Raw genomic sequence first — 26,432 nt, 5'->3', positions numbered from 1 at the left:
GTCTGTCTCAGTCTGCGATATTTCTGTTATGCTATTAACTACGTCACACACAGAAAAATGCAGAGAATTGCCAAGTGAGACGTTATCCGGAAATGCATCTGTTTCCTCGCTTCGGGAGAGGAATAAAAAACATCAGAAACTACTCATTCTGAGCGCATGTGCGCAGGGAGACTTACAATCATGAGTACTTTGATGTTGTGTTGCTAACTGGGACGTTAAAACACATGCGACATGTGCTTTAAGCAGATATGCTGTTCATGTGAGCATCTTGCTTGTTTTTCAAATAGTTGAGTAGGAGACAGAACTTTTCATTTTGTAAATTATGTTACCTTTTAGGCCTGTTTAAGTTTGGTTCAGGGAGTTTTGTGCTTGTGTTTTATTTGGTGATTTAGTGTTTCTTTGTTAGCCTGAAGTCTTTTCTTTGGATAATTGTCACAGGTATCTATAAATAACCTGGTATGCTGTCTGTGCCCGATAATCCCGATAACGCTTGGCTGAGGAAGCTTCTTGTTCAAGGACACAGAGGCATAGCATAACCGCCGGGAATGGAACCCAGGTCTTGTCCACCGAGCTACCTGCTCCACAATACATGGATACACAGAAAAACAAAAAATTATGTCAGAAACTTCATCAGATAAAATCCATTTTGGTCAGAAAAGGATATGAGTGAATCAGGATCTTGATGGCGATTTGTCTCAGCAGGTTTAAGGGGCTCAGTATGTAACAGGCCGGCTCAGTGTTAAACCTGTAGATGATGTTTCCTTTACTTAAGACGATGAACGTCTGCAAAGACACACAAGGTCATGGGTCAGTGATCTGGTCAGAATTACTGTCCCACCAAATCTGTTTGAGGTTTTAATCATTTATTCATTCTTTTTTGCAATGTCAGATTTGCAATGTCAGAATTAAGACCTTTTGCGATTGGTAGAAGGGATCCAGTTCCTCCAGTGGGGTGTTGAGTAACTCAGGAGGTGGATCTCCAAAGATGAAGGGGAGGGGTTTTCCAGCCTCTAGGTCACGGGATGGTTTTGGGAGGTCTTCCTCTGCTATCTGAAAACCAGAGCGCCAGCCAATCAGAGAAGCTGCCTAAATGTGGAGGGTAACTGGTTTGGGTTAGGGTCAAGTCAGAGTTCTGGACTAATATACCTGCAGATGTCAGAAAGGCCACATGTGTGGAATCTCACTCACTCAGCCACTTATTCCACTTAAGGGTTGTGTGGAATCTTTTAAGCTTGAACTTAAAAAAAATCTGTTTTTGGAATGAGTGGAGCACAAACTGGGATGCGACAGCGGAGAAAACAGAGAAGTGACACAAAAAGAGCTTTAATCAATCAATTAATTTCAATCAATTTCATTTATATAGCGCCAAATCACAACAAACAGTTGCCCCAAGGCGCTTTATATTGTAAGGCAAGGCCATACAATAATTACGGAAAAACCCCAACGGTCAAAATGACCCCCTGTGAGCAAACACTTGGCAACAGTGGGAAGGAAAAACTCCCTTTTAACAGGAAGAAACCTCCAGCAGAACCAGGCTCAGGGAGGGGCAGTTTTCTGCTGGGACTGGTTGGGGCTGAGGGAGAGAACCAGGAAAAAGACATGCTGTGGAGGGCAGCAGAGATCAATCACTAATGATTAAATGCAGAGTGGTGCATACAGAGCAAAAAGAGAAAGAAACACTCAGTGCATCATGGGAACCCCCCAGCAGTCTAAGTCTATAGCAGCATAACTAAGGGATGGTTCAGGGTCACCTGATCCAGCCCTAACTATAAGCTTTAGCAAAAAGGAAAGTTTTAAGCCTAATCTTAAAAGTAGAGAGGGTGTCTGTCTCCCTGATCTGAATTGGGAGCTGGTTCCACAGGAGAGGAGCCTGAAAGCTGAAGACTCTGCCTCCCATTCTACTCTTACAAACCCTAGGAACTACAATAAGCCTGCAGTCTGAGAGTGAAGCACTCTATTGGGGTGATATGGTACTATGAGGTCCCTAAGATAAGATGGGACCTGATTATTCAAAACCTTATAAGTAAGAAGAAGAATTTTAAATTCTATTCTAGAATTAACAGGAAGCCAATGAAGAGAGGCCAATATGGGTGAGATATGTTCTCTCCTTCTAGTCCCCGTCAGTACTCTAGCTGCAGCATTTTGAATTAACTGAAGGCTTTTCAGGGAACTTTTAGGAAAACCTGATAATAATGAATTACAATAGTCCAGCCTAGAGGAAATAAATGCATGAATTAGTTTTTCAGCATCACTCTGAGACAAGACCTTTCTAGTTTTAGAGATATTGTGTAAATGCAAAAAAGCAGTCCTACATATTTGTTTAATATGCGCTTTGAATGACATATCCTGATCAAAAATGACTCCAAGATTTCTCACAGTATTACTAGAGGTCAGGGTAATGCCATCCAGAGTAAGGATCTGGTTAGACACCATGTTTCTAAGATTTGTGGGGCCAAGTACAATAACTTCAGTTTTATCTGAGTTTAAAAGCAGGAAATTAGAGGTCATCCATGTCTTTATGTCTGTAAGACAATCCTGCAGTTTAGCTAATTGGTGTGTGTCCTCTGGCTTCATGGATAGATAAAGCTGGGTATCATCTGCGTAACAATGAAAATTTAAGCAATGCCGTCTAATAATACTGCCTAAGGGAAGCATGTATAAAGTGAATAAAATTGGTCCTAGCACAGAACCTTGTGGAACTCCATAATTAACCTTAGTCTGTGAAGAAGATTCCCCATTTACATGAACAAATTGTAATCTATTAGATAAATATGATTCAAACCACCGCAGCGCAGTGCCTTTAATACCTATGGCATGCTCTAATCTCTGTAATAAAATTTTATGGTCAACAGTATCAAAAGCAGCACTGAGGTCTAACAGAACAAGCACAGAGATGAGTCCACTGTCTGAGGCCATAAGAAGATCATTTGTAACCTTCACTAATGCTGTTTCTGTACTATGATGAATTCTAAAACCTGACTGAAACTCTTCAAATAGACCATTCCTCTGCAGATGATCAGTTAGCTGTTTTACAACTACCCTTTCAAGAATTTTTGAGAGAAAAGGAAGGTTGGAGATTGGCCTATAATTAGCTAAGATAGCTGGGTCAAGTGATGGCTTTTTAAGTAATGGTTTAATTACTGCCACCTTAAAAGCCTGTGGTACATAGCCAACTAATAAAGATAGATTCATCATATTTAAGATCGAAGCATTAAATAATGGTAGGGCTTCCTTGAGCAGCATGGTAGGAATGGGGTCTAATAGACATGTTGATGGTTTGGATGAAGTAACTAATGAAAATAACTCAGACAGAACAATCTGAGAGAAAGAGTCTAACCAAATACCGGCATCACTGAAAGCAGCCAAAGATAACGATACATCTTTGGGATGGTTATGAGTAATTTTTTCTCTAATAGTTAAAATTTTATTAGCAAAGAAAGTCATGAAGTCATTACTAGTTTAAGTTAAAGGAATACTCGGCTCAATAGAGCTCTGACTCTTTGTCAGCCTGGCTACAGTGCTGAAAAGAAACCTGGGGTTGTTCTTATTTTCTTCAATTAGTGATGAGTAGTAAGATGTCCTAGCTATACGGAGGGCTTTTTTATAGAGCAACAGACTCTTTTTCCAGGCTAAGTGAAGATCTTCTAAATTAGTGAGACGCCATTTCCTCTCCAACTTACGGGTTATCTGCTTTAAGCTGCGAGTTTGTGAGTTATACCACGGAGTCAGGCACTTCTGATTTAAAGCTCTCTTTTTCAGAGGAGCTACAGCATCCAAAGTTGTCTTCAATGAGGATGTAAAACTATTGACGAGATACTCTATCTCACAGAGTTTAGGTAGCTACTCTGCACTGTGTTGGTATATGGCATTAGAGAACATAAAGAAGGAATCATATCCTTAAACCTAGTTACAGCGCTTTCTGAAAGACTTCTAGTGTAATGAAACTTATTCCCCACTGCTGGGTAGTCCATCAGAGTAAATGTAAATGTTATTAAGAAATGATCAGACAGAAGGGAGTTTTCAGGGAATACTGTTAAGTCTTCAATTTCCATACCATAAGTCAGAACAAGATCTAAGATATGATTAAAGTGGTGGGTGGACTCATTTACATTTTGAGCAAAGCCAATTGAGTCTAATAATAGATGAAATGCAGTGTTGAGGCTGTCATTCTCAGCATCTGTGTGGATGTTAAAATCGCCCACTATAATTATCTTATCTGAGCCTAGCACTAAGTCAGACAAACTCACAGTAACAACCAGGTGGACGATAGATAATAACAAATAAAACTGGTTTTTGGGACTTCCAATTTGGATGGACAAGACTAAGAGTCAAGCTTTCAAATGAATTAAAGCTCTGTCTGGGTTTTTGATTAATTAATAAGCTGGAATGGAAGATTGCTGCTAATCCTCGGCCTCGGCCCGTGCTACGAGCATTCTGGCAGTTAGTGTGACTCGGGGGTGTTGACTCATTTAAACTAACATATTCATCCTGCTGTAACCAGGTTTCTGTAAGGCAGAATAAATCAATATGTTGATCAATTATTATATCATTTACTAACAGGGACTTAGAAGAGAGAGACCTAATGTTTAATAGACCACATTTAACTGTTTTAGTCTGTGGTGCAGTTGAAGGTGCTATATTATTTTTTCTTTTTGAATTTTTATGCTTAAATAGATTTTTGCTGGTTATTGGTGGTCTGGGAGCAGGCACCGTCTCTACGGGGATGGGGTAATGAGGGGATGGCAGGGGGAGAGAAGCTGCAGAGAGGTGTGTAAGACTACAACTCTGCTTCCTGGTCCCAACCCTGGATAGTCACGGTTTGGAGGATTTAAGAAAATTGGCCAGATTTCTAGAAATGAGAGCTGCTCCATCCAAAGTGGGATGGATGCATTCTCTCCTACCAATACCAGTTTTTCCCCAGAAGCTTTGCCAATTATCTATGAAGCCCACCTCATTTTTTGGACACCACTCAGACAGCCAGCAATTCAAGGAGAACATGCGGCTAAACATGTCACTCCCGGTCCGATTGGGGAGGGGCCCAGAGAAAACTACAGAGTCCAACATTGTTTTTGCAAAGTTACACACCGATTCAATGTTAATTTTAGTGACCTCCGATTGGCGTAACCGGGTGTCATAACTGCCGATGTGAATTACAATCTTACCAAATTTACGCTTAGCCTTAGCCAGCAGTTTCAAATTTCCTTCAATGTCGCCTGCTCTGGCCCCCGGAAGACAATTGACTATGGTTGCTGGTGTCGCTAACTTCACATTTCTCAAAACAGAGTCGCCAATAACCAGAGTTTGATCCTCGGCGGGTGTGTCGTCGAGTGGGGAAAAACGGTTAGAAATCTGAACGGGTTGGCGGTGTACACGGGGCTTCTGTTTAGAACTACGCTTCCTCCTCACAGTCACCCAGTCGGCCTGCTTTCCCGGCTGCTCGGGATCTGCCAGAGGGAAACTAACGGCGGCTAAGCTACCTTGGTCCGCACCGACTACAGGAGCCTGGCTAGCTGTAGAATTTTCCATGGTGCGGAGCCGAGTCTCCAATTCGCCCAGCCTGGCCTCCAAAGCTACGAATAAGCTACACTTATTACAAGTACCATTACTGCTAAAGGAGGCCGAGGAATAACTAAACATTTCACACCCAGAGCAGAAAAGTACAGGAGAGACAGGAGAAGCCGCCATGCTAAACCGGCTAAGAGCTAGTAGCTGCGCTAAGTTAGCGGATTCCTAAAAACACACAAAGTGAATAATGTGTAAATAATTTAGAGGTGATTCAGCAGAGGGAGTGCTTTAGTTAAGGCACGTGAACTGAATCAAGTCTAGATTCAGTTCACAGAAATCAGTTCAGAAAGGCAACAGCATCCAAAATCAGTCAACATGAAGATTCAAAGGTAACAAGAACAATTAGAAACAAATAATCCGAGAAAGGATTTGGGTTTAAATACGCAGGGAGTCACGAGGGCAAATGCAGGGCAATCGAGCGCAGGAAGGAAACAGGAAATGTAAAGAGAACTAAAGAAACAAGGACAGACGTGATTAAAATCATCATGGCAATCATTCGGTGATGAGAAAGATGGTTTCCTGATCGACTCCTGGAGGGGATGGTGGACGCAGAGATGACTGAACAGGCCCAGTCTTGACGGGCGCTGTTTCCGACAGATGATGCACGTGGTTGCTGTGGGAAGCTTCTGCCGGTGAGGATCTTGCTCTCTCTCCTTCCTCTTTCTTCTCTGTGTTGTTTGTCCACATTTTTTTTACCATGTCGATCACTGCTTGTCAGCTGGCTCGCTCTCAAGAAGAAAATCACCACCACTTCACTCCTGGACCTCCAGTATGAAAAAGACAGCAATGTGTTGTCCTTTACGGACTAAAGTCTATAAAAAATCTTGGAAGCCAACAATGAAGCCTACACAAAGCTTGATCCTCACATCAGTGTTATGTGTCGGACGCGGGCGAAGAACCGACCCAGCTTTTGAAGGACCCAGCATAAAATAAGCAGAGCACGGTTCAAAGGATAACAGAATTTAATAAACATAACAGTGAGTGATGATAAACAACTAAACAGTCCGCGGTCTGGTGAGGTGAAAACACGGCGCCCTCTCAGCAGCGCAAACGTTCCGGAGCCACAGCAGTTCGGACCCAGGGACCCCGCCGACACCCCCCAGGTGGCCGCGACAAACCGAGTCTGTGAAGAAAGAAAACATGAGGTGAGTCCAACTCCACACAGAGAGACACAACTCAAAGGTGCACGCAATCAGCAAACACTTCCTGGCTTAAATCTATACATCAGCTTCTTACCCTGCAGGCACGGAACAACTCAGTTCAAATCTCCACTGCAGCAGAAGCTGATTAGACAATTAGCATAACGTGACAGCTCACTAACACAAGGTGTGAGGGACACCAAATCCACTGTCATTACTTCATAAAAGTCATCAAAACCTAATTACCTCAGGAAGTGTGCTGAAGAGCGTGAGACCTCACCCAATCCTCCTTCACAGACTGTGGCGTCAAACCTGGAGAGGTCTCTGCATCCGTGATGGTGAGATTGTTCTCCTGACGTCGATCTCACACATCTGCTCACAAGGTCGAGTCTCTGGCAATCATACACTGTGCATTCAAGGTTTAAATGCAGCAATCTCTGATTAAGACAAAATACACCGCAGCTGTGAGTCCTGATGACCTGCACGTGATAACAAGCCTCAGGTGTTCAGGGTGAGGTCCTGATGCTCAGCCACTCAGTCCTGAATGCATACCACCTGGTGGGAGAAACAGAAAACAAAAACCAAGCCAGCCAAACACCCCAGCCCACAACAATCAGCCTGAAGAAGACACAGATCCTGTGCCAGCATCCGGCCATTGTGGTCAATCCAGAGCTTCCTGCTGTGAAACTACACAAACAGGTCCTGGAAAATGAGACTGTCAAAATAAGTCTGGAAGCAAGGCTGCAAATATACAAGTATAATTGGGGGGGCAATCACCCCACAATTCTAATATAGTGGAACCTCGACATACGAGTGACTCAACGTATGACTTTTTTGAAATACGAGCCGTCGCTCGGTCCATATTTTTGTTTGGAATACGAGCGGAAATCTGAGTTACGAGTCGCGCTTCAGGACGCCACCAGAGCAAAAAGAAAAGTGGAGAGAAGAAGGAGGAGAAGCTTCTAGTGCGGATGTTAAGGCAGCGGATGAATGCCTCACACGTTTTGCTGCACTTGTTGCAAAGGAAGGCTATGCCCCGCAAGAAGTGTTGTGCCACTGAGGATGTATATAACAGCAGAGGAGAAGCTGCTTCAATGAAAAGAGACACCCAGAAAAGGTGTCCACTGGTCGCGCTTCAGCACTTTTTACTGACACTTGTCCATCACATTTCTGCAACATTTTGAAAGGCAGGCAGAAGCAAACCTCCTTGGATAGATTTTTATCCAGAAGACCTGCAGGTTTACAATTATAGTTACGTCTGTATGATCCTCTTCAGGATTTACAGTTTAAGGTTAGTTTGTGTTTACAATGTATGCAAACCTTCCTCCCTCCCTCCTTTCTCCACTGCCACCCACCTCCGTTAACCGCATTTGTGTGTTTCTAAGGCAAGAACATTTAATAAAACTTTTTTCTTTTATTTTATATATTTTATTATGCACAGGTAAAGTATACATGTCTATTTGTTAGTAAAAAATGTGGGTTTTTTTTTCATAATTTAGAGTGGTTTGGGGATGTTTTACAAGGCTGGAATGGATTCAAATTATTAATTATTTTCAATGGGGAAAATTCGTTTGAAATACGAGCAGATTGGCTTACAAGCTTGGTTCATCAATAAATTTAACAAAACAGTCACTACTACACAAAAGAAGAGAAAGGGGAGGAGAGACAGAGAGGAGTGCTCACAGTCGTTGCACTTTAACAGGGCTTTCTAACAGACACACGGGGCGGGTTTGTTGAAGTACATTTGTCAGTGTGTTTTGGTCTTAGTGAGTAATCTGTCTCTGTGCCATTCAGACTTTCCTGGTTCCATGTTCTCTTGTGTATGTTGACTGTATGTCAGTTCCTGGTAACTCCTTGTTCCCTCGAAGATAAGTATTTCCTTCCTGTCACTTTCTGGGGATTTTACTAACTGGGAAGTATTAACACACTTCCTGTAACCTTTTGTGTTGAACCACTGAAAACACAGAGCCCAGGTGCAGAGCACGCACACACACACCAAATGCAGGGAGTGCACCAGACACGGACAAGAAGCAGGAAGGCAGACATGATCACATGTAAACATAGCTGACAGACGGGACACACCCACATAAAGCACAGAGACCAACCCCAGAAACACACACATCCAGACACACCAAGGAACATAAGGAGGAGACAATCACACATAAACATAAACATGACCAAATCCATGCACAGACACAGACCGGGTACACCCACAACAAATGCTCCTCATCTGAGTCTTACTTATTAAGCACTCATTTAATACAAAGTCAGTCCAGAGGTACCCAAGGACCCTCCAAAGAGACCCTGTACCAAAGACATCCAGTCGTGGCCTCAGGCTGATATGAGAGAACAGTGAAGTGCTCAGAGGAAACCTGCACACACACGCACACACACACACACACACACACACACACACACACACACACACACACACACACACACACACACACACACACACACACGAGGGGGCATGCAAACTCCACACAGAAAAGAAGTGAACAGAGAAAGACTACAAACTACTTTCCCTTAGAACTTCTTCTTTTAAAACAAAAAGAAGAAGCTTCTTTGCAAAAACAATGTCGGACTCTGTAGTTTTCTCTGGGCCCCTCCCCAATCGGACCGAGAGTGACATGTTTAGCCGCATGTTCTCCTTGAATTGCTGGCTGTCTGAGTGGTGTCCAAAAAATGAGGTGGGCTTCATAGATAATTGGCAAAGCTTCTGGGGAAAACCTGGTCTTGTTAGGAGAGACGGCATCCATCCCACTTTGGATGGAGCAGCTCTCATTTCTAGAAATCTGGCCAATTTTCTTAAATCCTTCAAACCGTGACTATCCAGGGTTGGGACCAGGAAGCAGAGTTGTAGTCTTATACACCTCTCTGCAGCTTCTCTCCCCCTGCCATCCCCTCATTACCCCATCCCCGTAGAGACGGTGCCTGCTCCCAGACTACCAATAACCAGCAAAAATCTATTTAAGCATAAAAATTCAAAAAGAAAAAATAATATAGCACCTTCAACTGCACCACAGACTAAAACAGTTAAATGTGGTCTATTAAACATTAGGTCTCTCTCTTCTAAGTCCCTGTTGGTAAATGATATAATAATTGATCAACATATTGATTTATTCTGCCTTACAGAATCCTGGTTACAGCAGGATGAATATGTTACTTTAAATGAGTCAACACCCCTGAGTCACACTAACTGTCAGAATGCTCGTAGCACGGGCTGAGGTGGAGGATTAGCAGCAATCTTCCATTCCAGCTTATTAATTAATCAAAAACCCAGACAGAGCTTTAATTCATTTGAAAGCTTGACTCTTAGTCTTGTCCATCCAAATTGGAAGTCCCAAAAACCAGTTTTATTTGTTATTATCTATCGTCCACCTGGTCGTTACTGTGAGTTTCTCTGTGAATTTTCCGACCTTTTGTCTGACTTAGTGCTTAGCTCAGATAAGATAATTATAGTGGGCGATTTTAACATCCACACAGATGCTGAGAATGACAGCCTCAACACTGCATTTAATCTATTATTAGACTCTATTGGCTTTGCTCAAAAAGTAAATGAGTCCACCCACCACTTTAATCATATCTTAGATCTTGTTCTGACTTATGGTATGGAAATAGAAGACTTAACAGTATTCCCTGAAAACTCCCTTCTGTCTGATCATTTCTTAATAACATTTACATTTACTCTGATGGGCTACCCAGCAGTGGGGAATAAGTTTCATTACACTAGAAGTCTTTCAGAAAGCACTGTAACTAGGTTTAAGGATATGATTCCTTCTTTATGTTCTCTAATGCCATATACCAACACAGTGCAGAGTAGCTACCTAAACTCTGTAAGTGAGATAGAGTATCTCGTCAATAGTTTTACATCCTCATTGAAGACAATTTTGGATGCTGTAGCTCCTCTAAAAAAGAGAGCTTTAAATCAGAAGTGCCTGACTCCGTGGTATAACTCACAAACTCGTAGCTTAAAGCAGATAACCCGTACGTTGGAGAGGAAATGGCGTCTCACTAATTTAGAAGATCTTCACTTAGCCTGGAAAAAGAGTCTGTTGCTCTATAAAAAAGCCCTCCGTAAAGCTAGGACATCTTTCTACTCATCACTAATTGAAGAAAATAAGAACAACCCCAGGTTTCTTTTCAGCACTGTAGCCAGGCTGACAAAGAGTCAGAGCTCTATTGAGCTGAGTATTCCATTAACTTTAACTAGTAATGACTTCATGACTTTCTTTGCTAACAAAATTTTAACTATTAGAGAAAAAATTACTCATAACCATCCCAAAGACGTATCGTTATCTTTGGCTGCTTTCAGTGATGCCGGTATTTGGTTAGACTCTTTCTCTCCGATTGTTCTGTCTGTTATTTTCATTAGTTACTTCATCCAAACCATCAACATGTTTATTAGACCCTACCATTCCTACCAGGCTGCTCAAGGAAGCCCTACCATTATTTAATGCTTCGATCTTAAATATGATCAATCTATCTTTGTTAGTTGGCTATGTACCACAGGCTTTTAAGGTGGCAGTAATTAAACCATTACTTAAAAAGCCATCACTTGACCCAGCTATCTTAGCTAATTATAGGCCAATCTCCAACCTTCCTTTTCTCTCAAAAATTCTTGAAAGGGTAGTTGTAAAACAGCTAACTGATCATCTGCAGAGGAATGGTCTATTTGAAGAGTTTCAGTCAGGTTTTAGAATTCATCATAGTACAGAAACAGCATTAGTGAAGGTTACAAATGATCTTCTTATGGCCTCGGACAGTGGACTCATCTCTGTGCTTGTTCTGTTAGACCTCAGTGCTGCTTTTGATACTGTTGACCATAAAATTTTATTACAGAGATTAGAGCATGTCATAGGTATTAAAGGCACTGTGCTGCGGTGGTTTGAATCATATTTGTCTAATAGATTACAATTTGTTCATGTAAATGGGGAATCTTCTTCACAGACTAAAGTTAATTATGGAGTTCCACAAGGTTCTGTGCTAGGACCAATTTTATTCACTTTATACATGCTTCCCTTAGGCAGTATTATTAGGTCTTGTCTCAGAGTGATGCTGAAAAACTAATTCATGTATTTATTTCCTCTAGGCTGGACTATTGTAATTCATTATTATCAGGTTGTCCTAAAAGTTCCCTAAAAAGCCTTCAGTTAATTCAAAATGCTGCAGCTAGAGTACTGACGGGGACTAGAAGGAGAGAGCATATCTCACCCATATTGGCCTCTCTTCATTGGCTTCCTGTTAATTCTAGAATAGAATTTAAAATTCTTCTTCTTACTTATAAGGTTTTGAATAATCAGGTCCCATCTTATCTTAGGGACCTCGTAGTACCATATCACCCCAATAGAGCGCTTCGCTCTCAGACTGCAGGCTTACTTGTAGTTCCTAGGGTTTGTAAGAGTAGAATGGGAGGCAGAGCCTTCAGCTTTCAAGCTCCTCTCCTGTGGAACCAGCTCCCAATTCAGATCAGGGAGACAGACACCCTCTCTACTTTTAAGATTAGGCTTAAAACTTTCCTTTTTGCTAAAGCTTATAGTTAGGGCTGGATCAGGTGACCCTGAACCATCCCTTAGTTATGCTGCTATAGACGTAGACTGCTGGGGGGTTCCCATGATGCACTGTTTCTTTCTCTTTTTGCTCTGTATGCACCACTCTGCATTTAATCATTAGTGATTGATCTCTGCTCCCCTCCACAGCATGTCTTTTTCCTGGTTCTCTCCCTCAGCCCCAACCAGTCCCAGCAGAAGACTGCCCCTCCATGAGCCTGGTTTCTTCCTGTTAAAAGGGAGTTTTTCCTTCCCACTGTAGCCAAGTGCTTGCTCACAGGGGGTCGTTTTGACCGTTGGGGTTTTACATAATTATTGTATGGCCTTGCCTTACAATATAAAGCGCCTTGGGGCAACTGTTTGTTGTGATTTGGCGCTATATAAAAAAAAAATTGATTGATTGATTGATTGATTTTAATATTTTCTGAGGTTTCTATGATGCAACAGTTTTATCCTCCAGGTATCGACTGTCATTGATAGCTGAATCACACACAGTACCTCTGTGCTCTTTTCCTTCTTCTGTTTCGTCTCCTGCTCAGCTTTTTGTCGACGCAAAATCTCTTCCAGTGAGGCCAATGTGAATGGCCTGAACACCTCCGTACCAACAGGGGGCAGCAGAGGAGCCATCCTGGCATTTTGCAATGCCAACCGAACTGCACTGTCTCCGAACAATCGTGTCCTGTTTGGTAGAGGGAACAAACAGACACACAGGTCAGTAAGAACGAGTGAAAGTTACTAAGATAACAAATCAGCATTTTGTCATGTCAGCATAATTCAAACATAAACAACAGGTTTACCTCAGAGAAAAGAAGTGAAACTCAAACACAGGTCTCTTTGGGACAACTTACAGAGGCGGCAAGAAAAAACAATACTGATTCCTTTTGTCCCACAGCCTGACTAAAGGTCTCGATGTTCTCAATATGAATATTTGCTGTTTCTTAAAGGTGAAATAACTGGAATTTGGTTTAGTGTTAATTTTAATTTAGTCTTAGTCATGTGTCAAATGTCTTATTAGTTTTAGTCATATTTAGTCATTCACATACCATTTTTATTTAGTTGCGTTTTTATGGGGCCGTTATTGTAGCAAACGTATTTGCAGATATGTAACCAGATCCACAAATGTGTAAAAAAAAAAAAAAAAAATCAGTCCGTGTGTAACCGTGTGTCTGTGAAAATCGGACCACTCAATTGCATCTGTTCTGACACGTGACTTTTGCTACACTTCTGCAGCAGAAGATCCACAAATGCGTGCAGTGATTTGTACCTGTGTGGATACTAATCACCAGGTGGCGCAAGCACCAATGATATCAGTTACCGCTACCATTTTAAGCCTGGCGGAGCCCCCGAAGAACATTTTTGAGGGCGTGGGGTTTTTCTTTTTCCTGTGTTTTGGAGACCAGGAACATGCATCTTTTAATTTTAAATAAACACAAGAATAAAAATGGTAATAATAAGAAAATGTTGGTAGTCTCTTGCAGTCAGCTGCATGTCAAGATCAGTATAATTCACAAAGAACACAGGACGTCTCACTTTGGAGAAAAATGGAATTGGTCTGTTGTAGTTTGTTGTCTACATTACAACATTTGGAATGAAGTGTCAAACAGCGATTCACTTTGAAGTTATTGATTCCAGAAGTCCCGGCCAGGTGCATATCAGTCTGGGGGCCCCGTGCCCCTCCCTGGAGGAATTTCATTCATCCAGGAAGACCTTAGTGGAGAATCACCACTGTGTCGATCACAGTGAGCCATCATCGGCTAACTTTAGCCCGCTTCTCGCCCCCTCCAGACTTCCAGCTCTCGTAATTACAAGATCAGAACTTTTTTTAATCCTGTGAATGCAAAGCTCTTGTGTAGGATACAGTACTATTTGTGTTAACATATTCTTATTATTACCATTTTTATTCTTGTGTTTACTTAAAATTAAAAGACGCAAGAAGGTCCACCCATGTTCCTGGTCTCTGGTGACTGATACACGCATTTATGGATCTTCCGCGGCAGAAATGTAGCAAAAGTCACACGTAAGAACACATTCAATTGAGTGGCCTGATTTTCAGACACACGGTTACACATTTGTGGATCGAAATACACCTTTGCAAATACTAAAATAATGGTGCCATATGTTTTAGTCAACTAAAAGACTGTTAATTTTAGTCAAAAGAGAACTGAATGTATTTTACTCGTTTTGTATTCTTGTTTCAGTTGAGACATTTTCATCTTTCTGATAAAAACACATTAGATTATTTCTGATTACCACTTCAGTCCATATAGTGTTTCACACATTACCTTCATTGCAGACGTTATTACGTTACTACGTTGGGTGGGAAAAGAAAGCTCATTCCTGATGAGGTCAACAGCAAACATTATCCCTGCCCCATCAAGTCAGTAGCATGTTACTGACTTACTGACATTCAACATACAGGGAATATCTCTCTTTCTTCTCTGTCTTTTCCACCATCTTCTCTGCTTAAGACATTCTTAGGCATCTTAAAAGTTCTCCTCCCCACTCTTAACAGTTTGGCAAGTTAGGAGCTCTCTTAAGGCCTAATGCCCAGTTTACATTGGACTCCCTATATAAGACCTACAGTGGGGAAAATAAGTATTTGTTACAGTGTTGATTTTGCAGGTTCTCCTACCTACAAACAGTGTAGAGGTCTGTAATTGTTATTGTAGATACACTTCAACTGTGAGAGACAGAATCTAAAAACAATCCAGAAAATCACATTGTATGACTTTTAAATAATTAATTTACATTTTATTGCATGAAATAATTATTTGATCACCTACCAACCAGCAAGAATTCTCTCTCACAGACCTGTTAATTTTTCTTTAAGAAGCCCTCTTATTCTGCACTCTTTACCTGTATTAATTGCACCTGTTTCAACTCATTACCTCTATAAAAGACACCTGTCCACACACGCAATCAATCACACTCCAACCTATCCACTCTGGCCAAGACCAAAAAGCTGTCTAAGGACACCAGGGACAAAATTGTAGACCTGCACAAGGCTGGGATGGGCTACAGGACAACAGGCAAGCAGCTTGGTGAGAAGACAAAAACTGCTGGTGAAATTATTAGAAAATGGAAGAAACACAAGATGACTGTAAATCTTCCTCGGTCTGGGGCTCATGCAAGATCTCATCTCGTGGGGTAAGGATGATTCTGAGAAAGCCCAGAACTACACAGGAGGACCTGGTCAATGACCTGAAGAGAGCTGGGACCACAGTCATGGTCATGTGGTCAGATGAGACCAAAATAGAACTTCTGGTCTCCACTCGCCATGTTTGGAGGAAGAGAACAACTCCAAGAAGTCCGTCCCAACCATGAAGCATGGGGGTGGAAACATCATATTTTGGGGGTGTTTTTCTGCAAAGAGGACAGGATGACTGCACCGTATTGAAGGGAGGATGGATGGGATCATGTATCGTGAGATTTTGGCAAACAACCTCCTTCCCTCAGTAAGAGCATTGAAGAAGGGTCTTGGCGGGGTCTTCCAGCATGACAATGACCCCAAACACACAGCCAGGGAAACTAAGGAGGGGCTCTGTAAGAAGCATTTCAAGGTCCTGGACTGCATGGAGTGCAACCCCATGCAGAATCAACTGAGAATCTATTACAACCCATAGGGTCAAGTTGAAAGTGAGGTGAGACATGTGAGAGTTTATCAAGACCGATTATCAGACCCATGTGTCTGTTAACTGATCACACAAGTTGTGCAAGTGTTTAAACACTTCAATACATTCGCATACCTGTTGGACACCGATGGGGAGTGATGGCAACCAAGAGGGATTGTTTTTCCGAATGTGGAGACCCCATTGTGACCAGCCTGCAACTCCAGTGGAAGTCAGTGAGAGCGATGGCAAGCAGAGGACGTTTTTCAATCGCAACTCGGTCGTTGACTCAGTGTAAACGGGGTTTATATGCTTTGTGATTAATCAATCAATCAATCAATCAATTTTTTTATATAGCGCCAAATCACAACAAACAGTTGCCCCAAGGCGCTTTATATTGTAAGGCAAGGCCATACAATAATTATGTAAAACCCCAACGGTCAAAACGACCCCCTGTGAGCAAGCACTTGGCTACAGTGGGAAGGAAAAACTCCCTTTTAACAGGAAGAAACCTCCAGCAGAACCAGGCTCAGGGAGGGGCAGTCTTCTGCTGGGACTGGTTGGGGCTGAGGGAGAAAACCAGGAAAAAGACATGCTGTGGAGGGGAGCAGAGATCGATCACTAATGATTAAATGCAGAGTGGTGCATACAGAGCAAAAAGAGAAAGAAACAGTGCATCATGGGAACCCCCCAGCAGTCTACGTCTATAGCAGCATAACTAAGGGATGGTTCAGGGTCACCTGATCCAGCCCTAACTATAAGCTTTAGCAAAAAGGAAAGTTTTAAGCCTAATCTTAAAAGTAGAGAGGGTGTCTGTCTCCCTGATCTGAATTGGGAGCTGGTTCCACAGGAGAGGAGCCTGAAAGCTGAAGGCTCTGCCTCCCATTCTACTCTTACAAACCCTAGGAACTACAAGTAAGCCTGCAGTCTGAGAGTGAAGCGCTCTATTGGGGTGATATGGTACTACGAGATCCCTAAGATAAGATGGGACCTGATTATTCAAAACCTTATAAGTAAGAAGAAGAATTTTAAATTCTATTCTAGAATTAACAGGAAGCCAATGAAGAGAGGCCAATATGGGTGAGATATGCTCTCTCCTTCTAGTCCCCGTCAGTACTCTAGCTGGAGCATTTTGAATTAACTGAAGGCTTTTTAGGGAACTTTTAGGACAACCTGATAATAATGAATTACAATGGTCCAGCCTAGAGGAAATAAATGCATTAATTAGTTTTTCAGCATCACTCTGAGACAAGACCTTTCTGATTTTAGAGATATTGTGTAAATGCAAAAAAGCAGTCCTACATATTTGTTTAATATGCGCTTTGAATGACATATCCTGATCAAAAATGACTCCAAGATTTCTCACAGTATTACTAGAGGTCAGGGTAATGCCATCCACAGTAAGGATCTGGTTAGACACCATGTTTCTAAGATTTGTGGGGCCAAGTACAATAACTTCAGTTTTATCTGAGTTTAAAGCAGGAAATTAGAGGTCATCCATGTCTTTATGTCTGTAAGACAATCCTGCAGTTTAGCTAATTGGTGTGTCCTCTGGCTTCATGGATAGATAAAGCTGGGTATCATCTGCGTAACAATGAAAATTTAAGCAATACCGTCTAATAATACTGCCTAAGGGAAGCATGTATAAAGTGAATAAAATTGGTCCTAGCACAGAACCTTGTGGAACTCCATAATTAACTTTAGTCTGTGAAGAAGATTCCCCATTTACATGAACAAATTGTAATCTATTAGACAAATATGATTCAAACCACCGCAGCGCAGTGCCTTTAATACCTATGGCATGCTCTAATCTCTGTAATAAAATTTTATGGTCAACAGTATCAAAAGCAGCACTGAGGTCTAACAGAACAAGCACAGAGATGAGTCCACTGTCCGAGGCCATAAGAAGATCATTTGTAACCTTCACTAATGCTGTTTCTGTACTATGATGAATTCTAAAACCTGACTGAAACTCTTCAAATAGACCATTCCTCTGCAGATGATCAGTTTTATCTTATCAAGGGAAAATTCTAAGAAATGTCTAAGAATTTGAGGAAGTCTAAAATTTTTCTTAGAATGAGATCACTAAGAGCTACTTTTAGCCTTAGGATGCTTCGTGGATACGGGCCCTGAAACTCTGATTTGTCCAACCACAATACAGATTTTGACCGAGTGATGCTCCAACCCAGAGGCCTCAGAGCAAAGAGACATTAAGCGTTGCTTCTCCCTACACCTTTTGGGCACCATGTTCATTGTTTTCTTGTTCTTTCCTGTAACTTTTGTTTTGTTTGTTTTGTTTTGTTTTGTTGTATTGATTTTGTGGTCTGTAAATGAGTGGGTTTTTTTTGTAAGCATTGGTGCCTAATAAGTTCAGTTCTGTTGTGTGGGCCACTGAAGAGGAGGTACTGCTGGCCCACCACCACCAGAGGGCGCCCTGTCTGGAGTGCGGGCTCCAGGCACCAGAGGGCGCTGCCGCCTCAGAGGAGCAGCCGGGGTGACAGCTGTCACTTATCGCCTACAACAGCTGTCACCAATCATCTGATCAGCAGTGGTTTATCAGCAGGACGACATCTCCACCTCTTTGCCGAGATATCGCTCTACCTAGAAGGTACCGTACTCAGCTGACTGTGTTGTCTTTTTTGACAGTAACCCTTTATTACTTTTGTGCGTTAAATAGCAGACATTCTTCCAACGAGAGGTGGAGGTGGTTTTCCCGCCATACGGGTTGCTGGGTGCAGACGCACCCACATTTAACTATTTTTGTTCCTCGCCAGCAGTACCAGATCCAACACGCGGAGGCAGTGGCCACCTGGGAGTTCGGGACTTGGCGGCTCCAGTATTCCCGGGGTTCGGTGGCGGAGGAAATCGTGTGGTTCCAGTTCTGCTTTGGACAGACGTCTCTTATCTTCGAGCCTGCCCACGTGACACATTTTTGTGAAGTGACTTCTTTGTCTATTGTTGTAATCCGTTGTTTGTTGTGCTTATTCACAACAGTAAAGTGTTGTTATTTGACTTCCTCCATTGTCCGTTCATTTGCGCCCCCTGTTGTGGGTCCGTGTTCCTACACTTTCACAACAAGTTCATTTCAATTCATACTGATGCTGCTTCTAGACAGGGTTAACATAAGTTTTAAGTGTCATTTGTGAATCTAACTCTGTACTGTAATCCTTGACAAAGATTTCCCAAAGTAATCCCTTGCCCATGTGGTTATATCAGCTATTGATGAAGGAGAGTTCTTGATGCAGTGGTATCTGAGAGACCGCAAATCACGGGCATACCCTTGCACTTTACATGCTGAAATTCCTCCAGATTCCTTGAATCATTTAATTATACTATGCACTGTATGGGGAGAAATGCCACCAACAACAATGGACCCTCCAGGTTTGACACAGTTGAGGCCCTAGTGAATGAGTCAATAATACCATTATTTTATAAAGCCATTTCCATCCAACTATCCATTTGCTGGGGCAGCACTGTGGCTTAGTGGTTAGCACTGTTGCCTCACACCGAGAAGGTCATGGGTTCAATTCCCGCCTGTGGCATTTCTGTGTGGAGTTTGCATGGGTTTCCTCCGGGTGCTCTGGTTTCCTCCCACATCCAAAGACATGTGGGTTAACTGGATTGGAATCTTTAAACTGTCCGTAGGTGTGCAAGTGGGTGTGACTGTGTTTGTTTGTCTGTTTGTGGCCACGTGACAGACTGGCGTCCTGTCCTGGGTGTACCCCGCTTCACGCTCTATGACTAGTGGGATAGGCTCCAGCCCCCTGCGACCCTTAATTGGACTAGGCGGTTGAAAATGTGTGTGTGTATCCATTTTCAATACCAGCTTACTCCAATTTATGGTCATGGGGGGTGGAGACTATCCCAGCAGTCATAGGTCGACCCTGGACGGGACGCCAGTCTGTCGCAGGGCCACATGTGGACAGACAAACACAACCGGAGCACCCGGAGGGAACCCACACAAACACGGGGAGAACATGCAAACTCCACACAGAAAGGCCACAGGTGGGAAGCAATCCCATGACCTTCTTGCTGTGAGGCAACAGTGCTAACCACCAATCCACCGTGCTCGCCGTAAATCATATTATTATATGGACTGTTATCATTCTGAATGTCTACACACCATATGAGTCAAGACATAATGATGATGAATATGTGAATAGGTTGGCATTTATTAACTCTTTTATTGTTGATAATTGCTGTACAACCGTTTATGTTGTTGGAGACATGAATGCAGATATCTCTGATAATGCTTCTTCCTTTGCTAAGCATATGATCAGGATGTGTGAAGACAATAATTTGGTTCTATCTAGTCAGGTGCTTCTACCTGCAGACAGTTTTACTTACTATAGTCTTGCCCATAGAACAACTAGCTGGCTTGATCATCTGATATGTACTGCAGATGCTCATGCAACGCTTGGGCCTATGAAAGTACTATATGAGGTGACCACAACTGATCATTTTCCTATTGAGTTCATACTTAACACTGTGTGTCTCCCTGAGATAATGAGGGAGGATAACTTCATAAGTGAGGCTAAGATAGACTGGACTAAACTGTCCTCAGAGGATGTATTGTTTTATTGTGGGAGATCAGATGCACTTTGGAGAAAAATACATTTACCTATGCATGCCATTCGATGTTTGAATGTTAACTGTAGTGACACTTCTCACTGTGATGACCTCTGTGAAATGTAGAATTGTATTGTGTTTGCCTTATCAGAAGCCAGCAGACCTCTACTCACTCTCCCTAATAAAGCTGTAAATGCTCAGCCTGGGTGGAATAGGTATGTCGCTGGCCCCCATGCAGAAGCTAAGGCGGCCCATAAAGCCTGGGTAATTGCTGGTAGACCTAGGCAGGGGCCGGTTTATGAGCATAAAAAGGTAAGCAATACTAGATACAAATATGCAGTACGCTTTGTTTGCAAGCATGAGCAAGCCTTGAGAGCTGACTCTATGGCTGGAAAACTGCTTGACAGCAATGTTACTGGCTTCTGGAAAGAAGTGAAGAATATAAACAGGGTTAAAACAGCACTGCCATGTAACATTGAGGGTGTATTTGGTGGAGAAAATATAACTGAACTATGGAGGCAGCATTATATATATTATATATATATATATATATTTCAATGAACTTCTGAATCTAGTCATATGGCAGCCATATTGGATTTCAAGATGGCTGCCTTGTTTTTTACTTTTCTTTGCTTTTCTTAAAAATGACTAATGCAGGGAAAGAAGTTGATCATAGTTTAGTATTTTTTGGTTCTAAAATCAGTAAATATCAATGAAAGTCAACCTCAGAGGGTCTTGAGGTTCTTATACCAGTATGTAATAATAAAAACACCTATATGGATGCTATGGCACTATTTCATGCTGCCAAGCTGCCCAATACATCAGAGATTACAGTTAAGACAGTGCTAAATTTCCAAAGCAAAAATGCAACTTAAAATCCTATTTAAATTCTTTATCTCTTGTTTGCTTAATAATGCTTATTTATCTTAAATATCTATCTAAAAATACTTGTACCCAGCTGTGCAAATGCAATGGGGAGTGCTACGATGGATAAGCTTCTGACATTGATCAGACACATGCCAGCAGGGCAGCTTTTAATGATAAACTTGCTGGACATTTGGCCATCTGGGTAAGATTTCCCCACACTTGGGCTATTTGAAATGGACGAAAATGTTCATATATGTTTTTAAAGCACTAAACATTTACTGATGCAACTTTAAATCATTCTGTTTGAAAAAAAAAAATGAATATTCAAGTTTGCTGTAACAAAGATAGCATAAAAATCTCCAGTTTTTGCATTGTGCTTTTTAAATAATCTGTTTTGTTCTGTTATAATAAATCAGCTGTTTGTTATAATCTTAATTTTTTTTTTATATATATAAATTTGGGTCAATAATATCAGTTTGCGCAGGTAATTCCTTGTAAATAACACACTTTATAATGAAGTATCCCAGGAGCGATACAGATTATTCCACTATGGCTAAAATAATTCAACTGATTAGCTGGATATGGCTAATATGAACCATATCTTTTGGCCTTTTTTATATTAATTTGGCAGCCCACCCATCTATTTTACCTTTAAAGTTGCCATGGTGCATGGACATGTTTGAACTAGATTTCTACCTCCAGGATTTAAACATAGATCTTTATTACCAGTTACTTAATTTGAAAGGTAATTCTCTGATGTATACTTAACATATATGGCACTGTATGCTAAGTAGGATTGGATTGACCCACTTGACCCAGCTATCTTAGCTAATTATAGGCCAATCTCCAACCTTCCTTTTCTCTCAAAAATTCTTGAAAGGGTAGTTGTAAAACAGCTAACTAATCATCTGCAGAGGAATGGTCTATTTGAAGAGTTTCAGTCAGGTTTTAGAATTCATCATAGTACAGAAACAGCATTAGTGAAGGTTACAAATGATCTTCTTATGGCCTCAGACAGTGGACTCATCTCTGTGCTCGTCCTCAGTGCAGCTTTTGATACTGTTGACCATAAAATTTTATTACAGAGATTAGAGCATGCCATAGGTATTAAAGGCACTGCGCTGCAGTGGTTTGAATCATATTTATCTAATAGATTACAATTTGTTAATGTAAATGGGGAATCTTCTTCACAGACTAAGGTTAATTATGGAGTTCCACAAGGTTCTGTACTAGGACCGATTTTATTCACATTATACATGCTTCCCTTAGGCAGTATTTGTTGTGTGGGCCGCTGAAGAGGAGGTACTGCTGGCCCACTACCACCAGATGGCGCCCTGCTTGGAGTGCGGGCTTCAAGCACGAGAGGGCGTCGGAGCCGCTGGGAGTGACAGCTGTCACTTATCAGCACCAGCTGTCACTCGTTCAACTCATCACCATATAAGCCGGACTGCAACTCCACCTCCTCGCCGAGAAATCAGCTACCGTTCCAGGTAATCTTTCTCTGCTGTGATTTTCTGAGTGTTTAAACATTGTTCTGTGTGCAGCCGTTTATCCTGTGGACTCAGTCTGTAACTGGATTGGCGGATAGTGTGACTTGCGACGTCTTCGCCTCACACTCCTTCCAGGGAGAGTGACTGACAGGAGCTGCACGGGTGATTCTGTGTCTGGAGGTGGAGGTTCTCCCTCCCGGAGGAACTAAGCTTTACACGATTGCTGGGTGTGTATTCACACACCCACCATTAACTGTTTCTGTTTTCTGCCAGCAGTACCGGGTCTGACTGCTGAAGACAGTGGCCACCTGGGGCGCAGGGCTTGGAGGCTCCGGTGTTCTTCTCTCACCAGACGTCTTCTATGTTCGAGCCTGCCCACACGTCACCTTGTGTATAATTGACAATCCACATTATTGTTATTGTCTGTATTTCGTTGTGCGATTCACAACATTAAATTGTTACTTTTGGCTTATCCATTGTCTGTTCATTAACGCCCCCTGTTGTGGGTCCGTGTCACGACACCTTCCCAACAGTATTATTAGAAAGCATTGCTTAATTTTCATTGTTATGCAGATGATACCCAGCTTTATCTATCCATGAAGCCAGAGGACACACACCAATTAGTTAAACTGCAGGAATGTCTTTCAGACATAAAGACATGGATGACCTCTAATTTCCTGCTTTTAAATTCAGATAAAACTGAAGTTATTGTACTTGGCCCCACAAATCTTAGAAACATGGTGTCTAACCAGATCCTTACTCTGGATGGCATTACCCTGACCTCCAGTAATACTGTGAGAAATCTTGGAGTCATTTTTGATCAGGATATGTCCTTCAATGCGCATATTAAGCAAATATGTAGGACTGTTTTTTTTGCATTTGCGCAATATCTCTAAAATTAGAAAGGTCTTGTCTCAGAGTGATGCTGAAAAGCTAATTCATGCATTTGTTTCTTCTAGGCTGGACTATTGTAATTCATTATTATCAGGTTGTCCTAAAAGTTCCCTGAAAAGCCTTCAGTTAATTCAAAATGCTGCAGCTAGAATACTGACAGGGACTAGAAGGAGAGAGCATATTTCACCTATATTGGCTTCTCTTCATTGGCTCCCTGTTAATTCCAGAATAGAATTTAAAATTCTTCTTCTTACTTATAAGTTTTTTGAATAATCAGGTCCCATCTTATCTAGGGACCTCATAGTACCATATCACCCCAATAGAGCACTTCGCTCTCAGACTGCAGGCTTACTTGTAGTTCCTAGGGTTTGTAAGAGTAGAATGGGAGGCAGAGCCTTCAGCTTTCAGGCTCCTCTCCTGTGGAACCAGCTCCCAATTCAGATTAGGGAGACAGACACCCTCTCTACTTTTAAGATTAATCTTAAAACTTTCCTTTTTGAAAAAGCTTATAGTTAGGGCTGGATCAGGTGACCCTGAACCATCCCTTAGTTATGCTGCTATAGACTTAGACTGCTGGGGTGGTTCCCATGATGCACCCAGTGTTTCTTTTTACTCACCGCTTTTGCTCTGTATGCACCACTCTGCTTTAATCATTGGTGATTGATCTCTGTTCTCTTCCACAGCATGTCTTTTTTCCTGATTCTCTCCCTCAGCCCCAACCAGTCCCAGCAGAAGACCTGCCCCTCCCTGAGCCTGGTTCTGCTGAGGTTTCTTCCTGTTAAAAGGGAGTTTTCCTTCCCACTGTCGCCAAGTGCTTGCTCATAGGGGGTCGTTTTGACCGTTGGGTTTTTCCGTAATTATTGTATGGCTTTGCCTTACAATATAAGCGCCTTGGGGCGACTGTTTGTTGTGATTTGGCGGCTATATAAATAAATTGATTTGATTTGATTTGGATTCCCTGACCCCAAAACATTGGTAAATATTTTGGAATTGTGCTTTTATCTGCCTTAATGTGCTAGTGAAGTTATGCAGAAGTTATGCAGCACATGAAATTGGATGAATTTTTATGAAACCATTATTTATTGTAATTTTATCTATTGTATATTAACTGTCATGTTTTGTGATTGTTTAAACTTTTTTTGTGGTGAACCAAAGACAAGTTTCCACTGAGGTGGACAATAAAGTTTAATCTAATCTAATCTAATCTAATTTGAAAGTAAATGGAAAAAATATGTTGAAAATAATGGCCATTTTTAATCCAGTATTGCAGCCACCAGGGGGCGTTATTTTTGGGGGTCTATTTTTTTCATGATCCTTAGGTCCTATAGTATCACTGTGCCAAGTTTCATGCTTTCTTCAAAAACTGAACAATTTCTGCCTTAACCTCTCCACTAAAAGTGTTTTGAAAAGTCCCTAATCCCAAACAGCTAAAGTCCCAATTTCATGAAATAACAGTGTTACCTGTTAACTCTGCAGCTTTCCCTCAAGTACTGTCTGAATATTCTGGTTGGTGCACTTAAAATGTTTCTGTATTATTAGTTTGAATTCTATAAGATGAAATAAGTGAAAACATGAGTTACTTAGAAATTTTAAATGAACTGCCATCAAAAGATCTGTGCAACATTACCTTCAAATATTCAGTTGTAATTTGTAATTTTTGAGGGGAATGTTACTCATATGTGCCCATAAGTTTTGGCATGTTGGCTGGATCACAGACAGATCACCAGGATTAGTTTTTGATCAATTTTCAATCTCCCGTTGTGACCGGTTTCCATCAGCAAAGACACAGTAATCCATAGTTATAATTTCAGCCCAGAACCTGGACCTGTTCTGGAGAATCAGACTCACATCTGTGAAGGAACCAGCCGCAGCTTTCTGGATCTCAACAGAAGATCTCGGCTCTTCTTGTTGTTCCTCCAGTAGTAAGAAAAGGATTTGCTCTTGGTCTTCTCCATCTTCCTGCCTGTTTCTGTATCAGCTCTCTGTAGGTATCCGTCGGTCAGCAGTTGTCATTTGGTGGTTTTTCTTTCGTGTGTTTTTAATCTGCAGTCCACTCATCCAGAGTCATGCGTCTCCAGGGTTTGCTTTGGACTCTAGGACAGGACGAGTCTGTTCATTCTGTCCTGTATGTGCCATTGACAATGGCTTCTTCTGTTCCTCTATTACTGTAAACAGGCTCTGGGTCACATCAGTCTGCCTGAGATTTTCCTGAAACGCTGAAGACATCTGACCTTTGAGGTTTTATGGAGCTGTCCCAAAATTCACAAGCTAATTGCTTCTCTGTTCATGCAAAGGATCCAGCTGAGCGCACATACAGTCCATTCAGAAAGTATTCACACTGCTTCACTTGTTCCACATTTATGTTACAGCCTTATTCCAAAATGTAATAAATTCTTTTAAAAAAATCACAACACCCTATAATGACAACATGAAAAAAATTTTTTTTTTAATTTTTGCAAATTTATTAAAAATAAAAAACTAAAATCACGAGTGCATAAGTATTCACACCCTTTGATCAATACTTTGTTGATGCACCACTGGCAGCAATTACAGCCTCAAATCTTCTTGAATATGATGCCACAAGCTTGGTGCACCTATCTTTGGGCAGTTTTGCCCATTCCTCCTTGTAGCACCTCTCAAGCTCCATCAGGTTGGATGGGGAGCATCGGTTGCACAGCCATTTTCAGATTTCTCCAGAGATGTTCAATCAGATTGTCTGGGCTCTGGCTGGGCCACTCAAGGACAGTCACT

The 26,432-nt window shown here is 41.7% G+C and overlaps 1 protein-coding gene across 1 annotated transcript in view; it reads right to left on the bottom strand.

Moving 5' to 3' along the window:
* Positions 1-25,691, bottom strand: part of scn4ab (sodium channel, voltage-gated, type IV, alpha, b) — a 214,308-nt gene extending 188,617 nt beyond the window's left edge. Inside the window, 4 exon segments of the mRNA XM_034189852.1 lie at positions 665-783; positions 913-1,050; positions 12,752-12,932; positions 25,530-25,691. Coding sequence (XP_034045743.1) covers positions 665-783; positions 913-1,050; positions 12,752-12,932; positions 25,530-25,636 — 545 coding nt within the window. The 5' untranslated portion in view covers positions 25,637-25,691.
* Between the last annotated feature and the right edge of the window lie 741 nt (positions 25,692-26,432).

Source organism: Thalassophryne amazonica, chromosome 16 (genome assembly GCF_902500255.1).
Source record: "Thalassophryne amazonica chromosome 16, fThaAma1.1, whole genome shotgun sequence".
Classification (NCBI taxonomy): domain Eukaryota; kingdom Metazoa; phylum Chordata; class Actinopteri; order Batrachoidiformes; family Batrachoididae; genus Thalassophryne; species Thalassophryne amazonica.
This window is presented reverse-complemented; position numbering and strand designations above follow the sequence as displayed.